We start from the raw sequence: 18,621 nt of genomic DNA, 5'->3' as shown, positions 1-18,621 counted from the left end.
CTGAAGGTATCCTGACTTCAGGCAACACTGACTCTACTCCCTTTATAAAAGGATCACTTCAAATCCCTGGGCCTCATGGAAACTAACCTTCATCTATCCTTTTCTTTGGCTTTTCACGACTTTACTTCTTTGTCTCACGAGCAAAGGATATATTTTCTCTTCCCAGGGAAAGCCTTACCCTCGTACTTTTTACCGAAATTATAGATAGAATAATAACAACAATGCAGCAACACAAACCCCAAACCTTACAATTTCAGCAAAGTTAAGAGAGTTTGTTTCTGAACCATCCTCATATGTCATCCAAGCTCAGCTGTGCTAGTGATTCCAGCCCCCTCAAGGCTCCTAGCTCATGCTGCCTGTGTCTAAATCCTACTTTGCTAGCTGGAGTTACGGCTATACAGGAGATACCACAGGCCCAGTCCAAATATGACACCTAGTTTTCCTGATGATCTTTGGACATTTTTTACTGAATGTGAAAATGACAGATAGTGAAGTTATAACAGGAACACTGCCAAAATCGCCCCACTCCCTTCCATTCCCCTTCTCTATATCCTAATGAAGAGAAGATTAAAGAATGCATGAATTGGAATAGAGGAAAATAAAGGATCCCAGCATGGGCTTTTGTCTCCTTTCAAGTTTATGAGATTAAAAATGCTATTATCCCTTTTAATGAGATAAGTCTTTGAGTGAGTTCCCCCAGCACCATCCACTTCTGGCCTTCTTCATGACCATGGGACTCAATCTGACTTATTTCCGTTTCTGCTTTCAAACCACTGCAGTATCTGTCCCTTGGAGAAAGACAGTTTGCATTTATCTGAGAACAAATTGCTCATTTTAAAAACAAGCTAATGATCCAGGTTCCTGTGTTAATTATTGGCCAGATTCAACTTGTAGTGGCTAATTCTAAAAGGAGGTCCAACAAATTCCCTGTAACGAACTGTCTTATGGGGTTCTCTCCATATACGGGTGGAAGCCTTTACAAAATAAGTTGTCGTCATTTTCACCATCAAGAACATCTCTTGGGTCTAGACACACATTTCTATCACACTCCTGGAGCATTTGATTCTCTGCCTCTTTTTTCCTGCCTTTTCTTTCTTTCTTTTTTTTCTCTTTACAAGGGTAAGGTGGTTCTACAGTTTTAGCACTAAGATTTATGTATCACCTCTTACAGTGCTTGAGACAATGTGAATTTTGTAGGACACTCTCTCTGGCTGAGATGGGGGTCTGATGGTAAGTCAAATTAAATAAATACTGAACATGTAATGAAATATAAAGCCCCATGAGATAACGTTTAGTATTGTACATAAACAGTACCTTCTCTTATAAGAGATAAGCTGGCTTATTCAAAAAGGAGTTAGCTCACAGAAGTAAGATCAAAACCAGTTGGCTATTATTTGTACACAACAGAACTGATACCTTTGGTAGTTTTAAGCAACCTTTCTAAAATCAAACCAGTTGTCACTATAATGTTCCCAGTGAGATGAATCAACACTCTCCTCTGGCCATTGTGTTGCCTGAGGGAGATTCCAGTTCCAAGTTATTTCCACAGAGCTTGACACATGGTTCCATACCTACCTGTGCCATCATCCAAGTGTCCAAAGTTACAGATCTGGCTGATGTTGTGCACCCATATCTGCATTTCCTCCTCCGTTTTGGCCACCAAGTAAAAGGTACGGTAGGTGGTTTTCACGATGAAGATGAAGTTATTCTGGAATTCTTTCTTGATGAAGTTGGGCCCTGACTGCTTCAGCACTTCACACTCGTTAAGGTCTATAATCCGAATGGGTTTCTTGGAATGGTTGTTTCTGTAGTACTCCAGAACGTCTGGGTTCCCACTCATGCGGCCCCTGCGGAGCACAAACCAACGCTTCCGCCATGCCTGCAGGATACACAATTGGACACATGTTACAGATGGGGAATTTGTTTCCTTTCCTGCTTTAGCCTTCAAACTGGGCATCACATTTTGTAAACAGGCCTAACCCTAAATATTTTCTTTTGATTTTATGTTTACCTTAAAAACCAGGCTGAACTGTGACTGGTGATTTGAAATCCATCCCCATAAGGCCTGTCTATCCTAGGAAGAAAGGTGTGTAACTCTAATTTTAACAAGAGTTAGCAGGGCAAGGTAAGCCATAGACTCCTCCATGGACTCCTCCATCTAGTCCCACGTGTTAAAGCTACAAACAGCCTTGTCTTCACTAGGATTTTAGTTACAGCATGTTAGCTAATGTGAGGTAAGAACACATCTTTTTTCTTAGTGAAGACAAGGCATATCTAGGATTCTATCATGTGTTAGGCCTGGTCTATACTTGCAATTTAGATCAATATTGCTAGAGCACTCAGAGATGTGAAAAACTCCACACCCCTGAGCAATGTAGCTATGCTGACCTAACCCCCCAGTGTAGACACAACTAGGCTGACAGAAGAATGCTGCTGTTGAGTTAGCTACCGTCGTTAGGGGAGGTGGTGTTCCTATAGCAACAACAACAAATGAACCTCCATTGTTCTAAGATATGGGGTAATACAGCTAAGGTGCTGTAGCTATGCAGTACAGTCCCTATACTGTAGACATGGCCTTAGTTACCATGTGTTAGCTAACACCTGGTAGAAAACACCTTTTCTCCTAGTGAAGACAAGGCCTTAAGATGAATCTAGCATGTTTCCATCAGAAGGTTTTCAGTGCTAATAAAGAGCTGTTAATGAGCTGACAGTTACTTATGCAAATTAAGGAGAACAGACCTTGAGGGGGTTGTAGCGCTAAAAAAGTTAAACAGAGGACTTCAAAATGCTACAAAATCCTCTATATCACACATAACGGCTTGAATAACTCTCTCTGCACAGAACTGTATATTAATAAATATTTATCTCTTTTTGGCACAAATGATTAATAACCTGGATTTCACACAGGGGTAAGCAAAGTCACATATAGATTAAGACACCATAGGATTTTATAAAACTGTATGTAGAATTTGGAAAAATTAAAAAAAAAAGGCATCTGATTTTTTTCCTCTGTTTCAACAGCTGTTTCAGTTCATGTACAGTACTGTGTTGGTTACAGCTGTCACCAATATACTTACTATAGGACCCAGAAGTGAATCCCCCTCCATACTTCCCATTCCATGGATAAAAATTAAACTGAGAAATTAGGAGCTCTTCACCTACTGAATTTTTATAAAGAATGTGATTGGACAAAATCAGGTCACATGATCAAAAATAAAACAATGTTGTTTGTCTCTGATGGCTGGCAGAGGGAAATAGGACATGTCCTTGCGATGTCACCACCCTTAGAGTTCTTTCCTACCTTCCCAGAGCTTTTATTATATACTGTGTTGCAAACCCCTGGCCACCTAAGAATGTCGCAGTTATCACACTTGATCAGCTGGAACTTCACAATGACAGCAAAGTTAAAACTCAGATTCCTTTGCTCCTAAAGCACTTGAATTAAAGGAGCATCTCCACTGGCTGCAAGCAGTGTAAGGGTTATGACACTTAGATGAGCAATGCCGATTTCACTAGAGAACAGTGGTGCGCACACACATTAGCCAGTTCATTACATCTGCTAAATGGCCATTGGCTGCTTCATTCTTCATAAAATTCAAAAGGGACAAGAAGAAAAACAATTTGAACAACCACAAAAGAGGTGATCTCCTTGCCTGAATCTTACTCAACTGCTGCTTGTGAAATGACTAGTCATAACAACACAAAACGGAGCAGTTGTCAGTCATTTGAAAATTCTTACTGAGAGCTACAATCACGCCCGTTTTGAGGTAAGGTGGCTATTTTTAAGCTGGCAAGCAGGTCCAGCATCTCGTGAGACCAAGCAATTGATTGCAAAATGTTTTAGCTGGAATGTAAAAATCCTCGTTATGTACCTTAAAAGTCAACACATTTACTACAATTTTTGCTGATACCCATGTCCAATGGGTACAATGGCCACTAAAATATGGAAGAAAAATAACCCCTACAGTCTACATTAATCAAGAAGGAAATATGACATGACCCCAAAGTGGCTGCCTGACAGTGAAGGTTTTCAAGCTGATTTCCATTATTCTCACGTTCTTTTGATGCAAATAAACTGAATGTGAAGAGTCTCCAGTCCTCCTGTCAGGATACATCAAAGCTTTGGGAGTCTACTATCAGAGATGCATATGGAATAAATACTCCAATAAAATATTCATTGACTAGCTTACTTAAAAGCATGTCCATTCAACCAGCAGTGCCACGACCTACTTCTAAAGTGCAAGGCTATCCAAATCAGAGACGGAGACTGAGGTAATATGTTAGACAAGGATTTTGCAAGCCTGAACGATCTATTTATCAGCCTATGTAAATAAGTGGGTTTTGAGAAGGGACTTGAATGAGGCATGGTGGGCCAGGTCAGGAAGTGGTGTAGGTATAGGGTGGACAGCACAAGCACTGGCAGTGCAAGCTTTCCCCCTACACTGCCTGCTGTGGTATAATCTTGATCTTTTGACCTCTAGAAGTTAGAGGGTGATTTGGTCTCTTTGCCCATTGGCCCTCCTGTTGCATCTTCCAACCCGGTTATTAGTTAACAGTGACAGTGGCGGTTTTTGTGATGTGGACTGTTGTCTTCTTGGAAATGGACAGAGGCCACCAAGGAGTGTTTCTCATAAGGTCTGGAGATTTAATCTCTTTTAGGGACAAATTGTGAAATGGCATACGTTGAAAATGTTATTAGGCAAATACAAACCCTGTAAAGTTTTTGGTTAATCGTCAGGCCTGTAAAACAGGACACGTCAAGATTTAAACATTTGTTTTCTCTGTTTGTAGAGAAACTCAGGGCAGCTTCTGGAGAACCACTAGCAATGTTTGAAGTGCAGAGGTGTATATTATACCACAGAATACATACCTCCTCACCAACTTCCGGGCTTCTCCGCCTATCAAACACAGTTCCTGAGTTGGCAGGTGACTGGACAGACACGTCACCAGTCTCAGTGAAGAAGCACCCTTATATTTTTTCACTCTCTCTTTCAAGCCATGTGTGCGATAATGAAAAAAGGATATTGGTATGGAATATTCACCCTTCTCTCCCAAAGAGCCCTATTAATTGCTTTCAACTGTTGGCATTTGGATATGCCACTTAGCTGTGGATTTTTATCTCACCTTTTGTAAATAATTACCATTTATGTGGAGGGAATGCCCAGGAGTTTCAGATGTGTTTGATCTCATTAGAGCCAAAGAATTCATGGACAAAACTCAAGAGATCCAGTTTCACAGTTAAAAAAGTGAGAATTTGCTGGATAACCTAGCAGGGAACAGCTCCAGTATTCAATGAAGTATCATGCTTGTATCATGAACAGCCCATCACAAAACAAAACATATAGGGCTACATTCTTTGGTACAATTCTGGCTCTAAAATGACCAACAGAGAATTCCCTGCTGGCATAAACCCAGAGGAAGCACTCCTGTGCCAGCTGCTCTGATTCCCCCAGGGTAGCAGGTGTGCCAAGGAGGGGGAGGGCATGACAGAGCTTCCCTAGGCTGCTCTAACTGATGCTGGAGCTGGCCTAGCATAGAATCGGGGAACTGTAAGCAGCATCCTCCACCCCCTCTGTGATAAGCAGAGCTTGGATGCCAGGGAGAATCAAGCACGCAGTCTGAGACATAACATTCTTAAGAAGTTCAAGGTACAGTGCAGGACAGCCCTATGTCTAAGTTTGTTTAGACTTTATGCTTTGCTGAATCTAAAACGTCTGTAGGTCTCAAACACAACTCCAGCAGCCACGCTAGAGCAGAGTCTCAGAAGCTGAAACACAAGGCTGTACAAAGTATTTCAAATCTGCCATTTGAAAACCCTGGGCCAGATTCTCCACTCCGGTAAAAATGACTGTAACTGCATTGGTTTCACTTGCACACCCATCTGGCCATATCACTTTTGTTTTGTTTTGTTACGAATATGTGAGAAAACGAACATTATTCTTAGCTCTATTATAAAGAATGTGTGTAGGTGAATGCTGGAGGGATGGACAATTAAATGTGCAAGGCCCAACTTCAATGGAAGTCCGGGTGTGCAAGAAACTCCAGGTTAAGGCTTAGGGTGGAATGCTGAATTATGTACGGTGACACAAATGAAAGCAGTTCTATGCTTAGCAGTAATGTAGGTTCCAAGCATTAATCTAACCAGAAGACTCAGTTTCTCTCTTCATAGCACATTGTCTCTTAAGGGCACAGATGACTCCAAACCTAGTCATATAATCCACTGGCAATTTACCCTCCTTTTCCAAATCTATACAGAAAATGGAGTTGAAAAAAAGACAGAACAGTAGAGGGCCTTTGGTTCTCGCTAATCCCCGTCCTACCATTAAAAAACAATGACTAAATTCATAATGTGCTTTAATAGGGCATTTGGAGTAAACAACAGTAGCAGAAGGCGGCTTCTATCACTACACCATTTCTCTTTCTCTGTAATCAAATTTTTGGGGTTAGTAAGAGGCTCTGTGGTCTCAAATGATAAAGAAAACGAGTAACAGAACATGAGTCAGAAAAATGCCACTGCCTTCATCCACGTCGGTATACACAGCAAGTCACGTACATGCTATAGAGCCCACCCAGTGTACACACCCATAGGTTCCATAGAATTATGGAGGGAGTTTTGTCTAGTGATTGAAAGTCTGGTTTAAATCCCATTGAACGTTAACTGAAAGACCACCACAGGCATGAGTAGGGTTAGCGTCAGGCCCTAAAACCCATGACCACGAGTCAGGACCCTTAGGTTCTATTCCTAGTTCTGGCTCAACATTTTAGCCTGGGGAAGTTGCTGAACTGTTCAGTGCCTCAGTTTGCCCATCAACAAAGTAAGTCTAAGACCTGCTTCGTGTGGGTGATGTGTTGCTTTATTCATCAATGATTGTAAAAATAGCTTTGTGATCCTTAGACAAAGAGCATTACAGTACATCCACCTTCTTTAGTATTTAGATGGCCTTCATTACCATAAGTATCTGAGCACCTCCCAAACTTTAATGTATTTATCCTCACAGCACCCATGCAAAGCAGAGAAATGCTGTTATTCTCATTCTACAGACAGGGAACTGAGTTACAGAGACACTAAATTACCTGCCCAAGGTGCTGGAGCAGGGATTTAAATCCAGGTCTCCTAAATCCTAGGCTAATTCCTAACCACTTGGCCATCTCTCCTTTCTATAAGTGACACATACTGTCATTTATTTTCAACCAACATTACTACTGGCCAATTGATATAAGGGCCTACAAGATGCTATGTCTCACATCTTTAGGAAAGGCAAAATAAGGCTTTCACTTGGGTTTTTATTTGGTTAGTGACTCTGTTTTTCACCTCTTTTCTCAATTTAAATTTTCATCCTACCACCATATCATGGCACAGTTAGCAGCTACCATAGAATGGGTTATTTCCACTTTAAAAAGCTTTCTACATTATTATGCCTCTGATCTGCAAAAGTATTTTTACCTTAAAAACATTTTGCACATTCAACTATGCTAAATGCATTATGTGCTGAGAGTTTTAAGTGCCCAAGGACTCCATTGTAAAACTCATCCCAAATAGTTACGCATTTGCCAACATGTGATATTCATGCAGTTCTAGGAGATATGCAAATCTGGCTGACTCTGTAAGAATATTGAAGAAAGCCATACAGATCATCCTTATCTGCAAGCATCTATAGGTGTCAAACTTTCTCTGCCTTTTCTTGGGGTGTGCTTACAAATGGTTAAAGGACTGTCCTATTCCAGTGTAAGTGGGATCCAGAGATTATTTGAATTCATTCCTCACAATCCACTCATTCAAAGTGCGGCTCATTGAGCTACCAATGTTGCAGGATCACTTGGAAATAAAGTATCACTGCCTCAGCAACAGTTTCTGTTGCTGCTCCAATTTGTCAATACAAAACTAGCAAGTGACTGGTATTTTGAGGGGCAGGGCAATATTGTGAATGCTGATTGTGCTGAGCTTCACGGACACTTCACAAACTAGCAAAACCAGAAGTGGTAGAACGGGGGTGGGGATAGTTTGGTTTCATCTGCTCAGAGTCGGTAAAGTTTGGAAAGAATACTGTTTTGTTTACATGCTCAAAACTAAATACAATATCAAATCTATAGGGGAGTCTAGCTCAACTACCATGTGAGAAGGGCTGGGATCTCTACAGCAAAGAATTGCCCAGTTTGCATTCGATTTTGCTATTGTAATGTAGACAATCTCTAGGTGGCCAGGAGAAATATTACATTTATTTTGGTGCCTTTTGAAATTGCCAAGGGCTTCACTATATGTTTAGATAGCCTCAGAAATTTGCCATTGTTGGCATAGAAAGCCACAACTTATTTGAGATAAGAGGTAACATAAATTAATAACAATTTTCATTGGTCTTTCACATGTGCAATGGTCCATTGCCAATGAGAGGAGAGGTTTTAGAGCAGTGTTGGTCTGATGCCTGGGTGTTGATTTGTGCAGCACACGACATCAGTGTTTTCCGCTTGCCTCTGAGTTTTTAGTTTCAGGAATCTCCATAGACACTTCTAAAGAAAAGATGAATACCTGTCATTATTATTACAGTAGTGACTGCTGCTTCCACAGATCAACACCTCTGTATCTGCCAAATAAGTGGTTTGAGGTGTGAGGAATGTTACTCTCCTCTGAGCTATGAACACTTGCTGACGTGTAGATATTACACTGTCAGATAAGACAGGCCACAAACAAAATTATAATGTACTGAAAACCAGCCAGCGCACTAGTAAACAACAATAGCAGAATGAGAGTCATGCCTACAAGGGCTAAGTTTCAACTGAAGAGGTGACTAATTTGCATTTTGTTTGGTGAACATATTTTCATTTCTAAATGCTCATGTGCAAAATACACATCTGACATCTAAGCATATCTAAGTATTAGATCACATACTAGCTATGTGATATAACATTAGCAAAAGTGTACAGTTCATACTTGGTATTTTTTTAATCACAACCCCTTTCGTCCAAAGACCTGAAAGGTCTTCACCACTAAATTAAGACTCAAAATTCCCCTGTGAGGTAGGGAAATATTATCTTATTTCTTTTACAGAAGAGGAAGCTGAGGCAAAGAGATATCAAGTGACTTGCTCGAGGATGCATACAGGAAGTTTGGGAAACAACTGATGTGTCCCGACTCCCCGTCCCATCCTTCTGTGTTAATCTATTAGCCTACAATGGATCGGTTCAGAAATGATTCAGCAATTGGTGAAATGGGAAAGGACTGAAAGATTGCAACAAGTCTACACTTAGAAGTTTGTATATTTAACCAAACTCTATGAGGCCCATCTGTGCCACTAGGAATGGCTGGGCTCTAAATCCCACATGAACAGGGTCTGGCAACCTTTCACTCTTGTTGAAGTTCTGCTGCAAGGTGATCATGCCATGAAGCACCCCAAACTGCAAAACAACCCCACAATGCAACGTGATGTGTCGCAGGGCACGAAGGTGATTTTGGAACCCACGAACAACCTGCAAGAATGGCTCAGGGAATGCTGCGCGATGATCAGGGTGATCTGGGAGAGCCCAGGATAGAAAACCAACCTGCCCGCAATGGGGAAAACGAACTGCAGCTGTTTAACACTCAGAAAAGGGGGATGTCTGCGATCCAAGTCAAGAGCTGACCAAAGTTTTGGATTTCAATTCATTTTAGTTGAACAGGTTCAGACACTCCTAATCAGCATACAAAGGCAAGGCTGCACTGGAGAGAATGCTAGGAAGAATTCCTTCCCCTACCCCCTCTTACTCTGCAGTCACTAATATAGTGGGAGTGCTGCTGGGGTGTTCAAGGAGTGGTTGCAGCTTGACAGGACTGCTGCAGCACTCCAAGCCACGGAAGCAGCACGCTGGGTAGGGCTACTAGGGCTGGCCTGGTGTAGGGGTGTGGCCGCAGAATGGCACGGTGACGGCAGGCAGGGGAAGCGTATGCATGGTGCTTTGGGGCTGTTGTACTAGCAGTGTTCCTTGTGTACCCACTGTGGCTGGGCTTTCTTGAGCTGTGAGACAGCCGACCTCGTCCAAGTACACTAGCAGAACAGCCAACAAAGCCCTAGGCCGGCTCTAGCATTTCAGACTGTAGTTTTCCGTGCTTCAAAAATAAAGCATGGAAATGTTTTTAAAGGGTTATTTTGGAGGAAAATATTAAGAGGAACTTTATAGCATTTCCTATAAATGATTTAAAAAGAGGAAGTTAAAATTCATACACAGACCGCTTTGAAAGCAGCTGATGTCTAGCCTATTAAGGATCTATAAATCAGATTAGTTTCTCCCTCTGCACCAGCCCAGGGAGAGATGGGACTGTGATGCCTGGGATTGAGGAAGGAGCTTTGCCTATGTAAGGAGCTCAGGACAGAGCTCCGAGGTGGTATGCCTGGATTCAAAGGGAATGGGACGCTAGAGTAGGTGTGTCATGCTGTTGGAGCAAACACGCTACAACACAGAAATCAGTCAGTAGTTAATAAATCATGTTTTCTTGGATTGTAAGCGTTTTGTGGCACAGACTGTCTCTTCCTCCATTGAGCACTATCATCAGATAGCACCATTATCAGCTGACACAGAAACAGGAGATGAAAGACACTGATTAAACCAGCAAGTCCAGCTCCCTGACAAAGCCATTGCTGAGAGATTTCAATCGCGACTGTTGGTTTGCATCTCCCATCAGCTCTGCATAATACATCTCTCTTTAATGAGCTGCCTGTTAGTGTGTCCCCATGCAATACTCGGCCATCAGCTTGGCTGTTTCCCCTCGTGCCGATACATTTAATTCTTCACTCCTAATTTTTTTGGCAGTTGACTTACCTAGAGCCACCAATTAATTATCTATCTAGGATCTCACCCTGTGCCCATCTCCACAGCATCGACATACCTAAACCTATGCGTCATGGATGGAAAAATTCAGCACAGATTCCATTTAAAGGTGAGAACATCCTTCCTTTAGGAGACAAGGATTCCCTCTGTCTCTGTGGCCATGTAATCCCAGCAAACGCAGCCCAGGGAGGGACAGGAGACAGTGTGCTTCTTCTGCAATTGTTTCCTTCCTGTTGACAACCAGGCCATGAGCCTAGTGACGAAGATGAGAGCCCAGCCTACCAGGTAGAGCTAGGGGGAGGGTGGGCGGAATCCAGGAAACAAATCAAGGGTCAGTACCAGAGGAGCAGAAGCCAAATGCCAGACCCGGAAGGGGTAAACCAGAGTTGCAAGCCAGAGGCGGAGCCAGGAATCAGTACTGGAGAGACAGAAGTCAAATGCCAGAACTGGAGGGTCAGCTTGAGCCATAAGCCAGAGGCAGAGGTGGGGGTCGAAGCCAGAGAGGAGCAGGGGCTGGAGCAGAGCAGGAGCAGGGACTGGAAGCAGGCTGGAACAAGGAGGAGCAGGAACTGGAATAAGGGCAAGTGCAGCCGCAGGCATGGTACGCACTGAGTGGCCACTGAACTGCTACGTGGGCCAGGCTTATAAGCAGGACGACTGAACCAGAAGCCCACGGAGGCTGTGGCCATTCGGCCAGTTCTCAGGCAGTGCAGCTGGGCTCACTGGTTGCTCAGCAGCGCAGTAGTCAGGGAGCAGGACAACGGCTGCTCCTAGCTGGACTGGTCCCTGACATTTCCTTTAATGAAAGCCCTCCATTGGGGTGCGCGGGTTACTGGATCTATTCACGAAAGGCTTCTGGACCAGGCCCCAAGCCAGGAAAAGTGGCAGCAAGATCACCGTATGCCTTTCTGTGCTGAGCCCCTGAAATGTCCTGCAAACCAGAGCTTCCGAATCCCAGCTACCCAGTGCTGGTCCTGGTGAGGGGCCCAGGCACCTAGCCAACATAATAACCTATCTCTAAGGGCACCAAGCTCCAAATAAAACAGCAGTAAAGCCACTTGTCTCTCTCCGGCCATGCCAGGTTCTCAGAAGCCTTTGCCAATGCCAGCTCCAGCCCTTCTGTAGCTGGGTTACTTTCCGCAGAAGCTGAGCTTTCATTTCACTAAATGGGCTGTTGAGCCCTTTCCGTTGCTTCACAACATAGCCGACATCCTGCTACCCTGCTTACCCAACCCAACTGCTGCCCATGCAACCACGCCAGCAGAGGAGTGATCCCTCCCTTCCCTCTGCCCATTCACTGCCACCACTCTGCAGCCAGGTTTCTGATGGCCCTGCTGTCATTGCCCAGCCTAATGCTAGTGCCCGTTGAGAAGCCTCGAACGGTATTATCATAAAAGCTAACTCTTTGCTGAGACCACTAAGAACGGTGCCGCTCATCTTATGACAAATGACTGAGCTGTGATCATTTTAGGGTAGACAAATGTCTAACCTCATTACAATGCCATCTGCTAGAAATGAATCATTTACTGAGTTTCAATACGACTCTTAAACAACCTGATTTCAGGAAAGCCAGCAGAAATCTTGCTGCGAGGACCTAAGAAGTTTCTACTCCTGGTGCAGAGTCAAAGGGGAAATACCTTGTTCCTTTCATGGTGACACACACACATTTCATTGACTAAAAGCACTAGACTGAAAATTTCCTGCACCACGGTGTGCAATGAATGCTTTATTATAAAGCATCTGAGATGATGTCTTCACGAACCTATAAGGTTTTCTCTGTTTCTGTAATGCACAGAAAGAAGCCTACGGTTTGCACAGAAAGAGAAGATTGCCGCAAACTGAATAAAACCAGAGCAAAATGTTGCCTGCTTCCCCAAACACATTCCCATCACATATTTCACATCCTAATCCATAATATTTATGGTACTTTATATATACGAACATCTGCAACTGAATGAGTCACTGCTATTTAATAAACTTGCAAATTCTTTGTAAAGCTAATGTTCCTTTGGGCATGCAAGGTCAAAGTGACCTGAAAGCTTTGGAATTTTATTACTTCAAAAGACCATTGAGAAGATCTCACATCAAGTTCTGTATATAGATATGGATAAATTTTTATGGGGAGGGAGGCAGATGTGTGATTAAATCATCATTTGAGTGTCATTTTAGTCAAGAGTGGGCAAAGAAACAGGAATCATCAGAGTTTTCACAAAATTGTTGATTAGGGACTTTCTTGTGGGGTGTTGCCAGGGAAAAAGATTGTCTCCTTCCTTCTCATGCAATTACTGCAAGCAGAGATTTCCCATTAGGAACCTCCTGAACAATAGAAAGTGGCTACAGTATCTACCTCTTCCACTTTGTCTTCAGTTACACCTGAGGGCCTTCTGCGTACACCAAGAGGCTCTCCAGTAAATAAAGAATGTGAATGTTATTGGCACAGGGATAGCATGAAAAATATCTCCAATCTTTGGAAGGAAGGATATTGGCTGGACCGGTGATTCCAGCATAAAGATAACTTACTACAATAGAAGACTCCTATGTCATTGATCCCAATATGGGCCAGAAATAAGCAACGCTACTAATGCTCATCCCAAAATAGGGTTTCCTTAATCTTCCTGGAGCAATGATGAAATCTTGGAACTCTTCTAGCAATAAATGCCTCTGCATATCTGAAGGCTCCTTTGAATTCATTTACTGAAAGTGTAAGCATGACTCATTACTAAAAGGTACATGTTTAGTATGTTGGGCCCTTTTATTATAAGTCCAAAGTCTGGGCCCCTATTAAAACTTTCCTAATCGTTGCTGGTCTTTGGATTTGATCTGCGGTTTTTCGGTCTGTGCTCCTCTTCCATGCTTCAGTAAAAAGGTACAAGCTAATAAATAAATAAAATGACACCTTTCAAGCACAATCTGGATATTATTTTACACTGTGACTAATGTAGAATGGAAACAGATTCAGATGACAATGTTCTGAGAAAAGTAACAGTGATTGGTCTTGATGGAGCATCATTTTAAAAGCAAAGCCTGCAAGGATCTGCAGACTGTCAAAAATCAGTCTGAGAACAATAAAGCCAACCTTTGTGTGAAATCTGCCCAAGTACAGGGCACATCTATCCTTTTTAAAGTATCACGTGGGATTCCTCTGAGGCTGACAGTCTCATTACTTTAAATTGCTCACTTACTGCAGGCTTGACTAAGGTTCTCTGAAGGCTACCGGATTCTTTTCCTTTTTAATTGGGGTGTAAAATAGGTTCAGCTTCAAAACGAAGATCCCAAAGGCTGGAAAAAGAGCTGAAACAACTGGATACAAGGGAGTTGGGTTTAAGCCATTTGATGGTCTCCCATCACCATTGGGCCTCCCTCTTCTCCTTCCTCCCACCCCATGGAGCACCCTCTTCTCTTTCTTTCCCTTCCAGGGTATGCAAACTGAAAAAACTAGTTCTCTCCAGTCCTCTCCCACATTGCACCTTCTGAATGCTGCTGAATTCTCCCAGGCATCTGAGCTTACTGACAGTGAAGACTTACAGGCAAGGCCTTTTATGTGAGGATGTTTACAGATAAGCCAGCTAGCCAAGAGTTTTAGTTCCATTCCCTTCTCCCATCATCAGCATATTTATGTGTAGCATCTAAGATGACATTACATTATTGTAACTTAGATTCCTCTATTCCTCTTCACCCCAAAATCCTAAGCACTCAGCAAATTGTACCTGCTGATTGCAAGTTACATGTGCAGTGACTAGTTCACTGGTCACTGAAATGCATCCACCTTTGGGGTGGTGATCAACTCAGATGCGAATTAGGCCACTTATTTAAGTGGCCAAATATGGATATAGGTGCCTAAACTTTAAGCATCCAAATGTGAACACTTTGATCTTCATCTCTACGTGACTCAGTTTCTCCATCTGTACAATGGAGATAATTAAATATGCCCATCTGTATAAGTTGGTTTGAGAGCTATGGATGGAAAAACACTAGAAACCTACAAAGTACTAATATTCCTATTCCATTCAGTTAGGATCTCATTCTGTTTGACCTGAAGTTAAAGTAAAACTTCCACTAATTTCAGAGGGTGCTGGATTAGGCCCTTTACACAAATTTATTAAGAAACAGGAAGAAACAGGAACATTTATAGAAGAACCAATACATTTCCCCCCTGGTGCTTGTGGATTTAGCAGTGCAGCCACCAGTCACGATAATGGGAGTTGTGCCACTAATGCCACTTGCATGCCAGCGACGATTTCTCCTGCAATGTCAAAGTCATTTTTGTAAAATGACATGGCTACATTGGCGATTTCTCCACTTCACTTACAAATGCTTTCTTAATGATCAATAAAGCAGTAAGACCATTTAATACTGGATATAGTAAAGATAAATCCCTATTCTCCAAAGGCACACTTAGTCCCCTCTCTGAAATTCTTATGGAATCTCAAATGATTTTTAAAGGTTTTGGATGTACCTTCGTAAAAAACAGGGTTTACCTGTTTTGTTTATTCCCCCATGTAATTTAAGGGGACAGCAACACTGAAATGCACACATCTGGGGACAAATCCTCTGCTGGTGTAACTAAACTGAAGTAAATGGAGAATTAGTATCTTATTCTGGGGCGTGCGTGTGGGAAGTGGCTTGTATTAAGGGAACTGAACTTTTGACAAATTTTGAGCAAGCCTTCTAAACTAATGGCTTTTATGGAAAGACTCCAAAGCTTCTTTGCTGAGGGAAAAAAAAACCAAAAAACCTGGAGTTGGGGCTAATGCCCTGTCTTGCAGCTTGCGAGATTAGTGTAAATACAGATGTGCAAAGCAGTTAAAGGCTGAAAAGATCTGCAGGTGTCTACAGCTTGTAGATTATGTTGTGCCTTGGGCTATCTGGAGTCCTTTTCTTTTTATTTTACCTAGAACTGGCAGTTCTCAGTACAGTCTACATAAACAGAACCAATTTTGCTGTTTCACCTTAACTGAGCATGTGGTATGAGGTCAGCAACAGTCATGTAGCCTATCTTTAACTGTCTGAACGCACATGATGCTATAGTTCTGAAGAGAAGGAACATAAACAGGAAATTGGGCAAAGTGACTCTGTGAGCAGGAGCCCCGCAATACTGTTAAAAATAACAAATCAACTCTTCAGCAATAGTAAAATTTTGTATTTAATTACCAAGGTAACTAGAAGAGTGGGAATTCAGAAAAAGCCACAACGGTTTGTGCGGTGATGGTGATGCTGATACTAACAATGCTGCTCAACAGGAATGCAAATGTAGTAGAACCTCAGAATTACAAACATGTCAGGAATGGAGGTTGTTTGTAACTCTGAACAAAACATTATGACTGTTCTTTCAAAAGTTTACAACTGAAGATTGACTTAATACAGCTCTGAAACTTTACTATGCAGAAGAAAAACGCTGCTTTCCCTTTATTCTTTTAGTAGTTTACATTTAACACAGTACTGCATTGTATTTGGTTTTTTTGTGTTTGTTTGTCATCTCTGCTGTTGCCTGCTTGTGTACTTCTGGTTCCAAAGGAGGTGTGTGGTTGACTGGTCAGTTTGTAACGCCGGTGTTCGTAACCCTGAGTTTCTACTGTAATGGACTGACTTTTAGGGTTTCACTCGTGAGTTTCTAGGAAATTATTCATAGAAGAATCAAATCTAACAGATCAAAAATATTTTCTAAACTATTTTGGGTCCAAATCTTGATAGTCTTAATCACACCTTCCTGCTTTCACTAGTACTATCTCCATAGTAAGGTGAGCAGGATTTGACTCTGTATCGTGTGTCCCACCTAAAATTGCCTGGAGAAAGAAAGATCCTGCAAGTGACAAGGGAAAGATCTTTATAAATAACTCCTTTGGAAGATGCCCAAATCTGGAAATATTTGTGCTGTTTTGAGATTTCTCAGGAAGCTTCAAGGCTCTCCCAGTCTTAAATGGTGAGGGTGCCGAGGGCAGATTTGTCCTAGAGATTATGCCATAAAATGCTGAAGAGAAGAACTAACATTCCCAACATATACACAAAGAAAGGAAAATGTAAAGAGATCATATATCATCACGAGGTTCCAAACCAGCAAAGCACTTGAGCATGTGCTTACTGGTAAGCACCCGAGTAGTCCCATGACTACTCACATGCTGAAAAATTATGCAGACTCTTAAGTGCTTTGCTGGATTGGGGGAAGAGAAGTCAACATCTTGCAGAACTGAGTCCAATAGGATATATCCAGTCTTCCTGGGTAAAATCCTGGCTCCCCTGAAGTCAATGCCAGAACTCCCACTGACTTCAATGGGCGCAGGGTTTCATCCATTGGTCCTGTAAAAGGGGGGTAAAAATCTCATGGGAACAGGACTTCTGGTGAGATTCTCTGAATATTCTGTCCCACAGATTTACTGACAAGAAGGGTTGTGGAAATAGCAACATTTAAGACAATTTTGGAAGAAAGATATGGTGAGCTCTCTGGGCAGGGAGTTGGTCTTCATTTATGTGTAGACGGTGACTGGCGCATTGTGGGCACTACCATGGCATAAGTAAGAAATAAGTAAACAAATAAACAAACATTTTAAATATGTAAATATGGGTATCTGCCCTGGAAATTTGATTTGTCACACTGAGCCATGTGATTTGTGTGCTCAATCAAGGCTAACCAACATAGCTCAAATTTCAATCATTGACTACTTACAAGAAATTACATCTGAACAAGCTACAGATCAAGACTTATTTGCCAGAATAATTCAGTGAATAACTGAACTCACTCCAAAAAATAGTCAGTGGCTTGCAGACAATTCACAAACAAACAAGCAAACAAACAAAACAAAAGTGCCCACACATACACACGGGCCTGAATGCTGGGCCTGAACACTGTGCAACATTTAAGAGATTTTGGATTTGGATCTGAATTTGGATCTGAACTCCATTGTCGGGCCCATCTGTATTTTGTAAATTAGCATTATTTGAAAAACACTGAAGATCAAGTGATAACAATAGGAACCACTGAATAGTTGATATACATGAGACTGCTTAATTCAGAGTATAGTACTAGGATAATTACAAAGTTACCCTAAGGACTGTAAAAAGCTGTTTTATTCTAATGTCTGATTTTTTTGACTGGATTTTTACTGCCGAAGATGTGTTATTTTTCCTTTCTGTATCTAATTAGGAATTGTTCCACTTTAAGAACTTATTTTTTCTCTTCTTTAGAGCCAGGGTCTATTACAGGAGTGGGTGGGCGAGGTTCTGTGGCCTGCAATGTGCAGGAGGTCAGACTAGATGATCATGCTGGTTTCCTCTGACCTTAAAATCTATGAGTCTATAAGTCTGTGATCTACTCGAAATTATTCTTCTCTATTTTACATTTGATAGGAGAAGTAAGCTGGATTTATGGACTTCTATAATTACTTTTTGACCCTATTTAGTTTATGGAAACATGCTGATCATTAATCATAGGGCTCTCTAGGCATCAATATTTGTTTGCCCTTTTAATTTTAAAATACAGAAATCTAATTCAAAATGAAAGCAAAATTCTATATGCCACTTTTGATTTTATTTATTTATAAGAATTCCTTGTAAGTTGTTGGTTGTGTGGGGTTTTTTTCCTTTCCTTTCTTTTTTGCATTATCTGGTTCTTGCAAACAAGCAGGGTTATGAGTGGAAATATAGTTTAAAAATTATATTTTCATTCCTTATATGGAAAAACCCCTACTTTCCTTCAAATTCTAGCTATCACTTCTAGATGCATCCTGCACATGGGTAAAGTCAGCTCAAGCATCTAAGCATTTGTTACTTAAATTTCTCATGCTCATGAGATAAGCCTGTGCAAAGTTCCACGCTTTGGTGTGGAAAGGG

At 41.8% G+C, this 18,621-nt stretch overlaps 1 protein-coding gene across 1 annotated transcript in view; it reads right to left on the bottom strand.

Annotated features, from left to right (window-relative positions):
• The window catches only part of GAB3 (GRB2 associated binding protein 3), a 93,901-nt gene that overhangs the window by 31,389 nt on the left and 43,891 nt on the right, over window positions 1-18,621 (bottom strand). The window contains exon 3 of the mRNA XM_067548203.1: window positions 1,576-1,879. Coding sequence (XP_067404304.1) covers window positions 1,576-1,879 — 304 coding nt within the window. The remainder of the gene's footprint in view (window positions 1-1,575; window positions 1,880-18,621) is intronic.

This window comes from Emydura macquarii, unplaced genomic scaffold, assembly GCF_026122565.2.
Source record: "Emydura macquarii macquarii isolate MOO-44397 ecotype Brisbane River unplaced genomic scaffold, CSIRO-AGI_Emac_v2 contig_1253, whole genome shotgun sequence".
Lineage (NCBI taxonomy): Eukaryota > Metazoa > Chordata > Testudines > Chelidae > Emydura > Emydura macquarii.
Note: the sequence above shows the minus strand (reverse complement) of the source record. Positions and strands in the feature narration are given on the sequence as shown.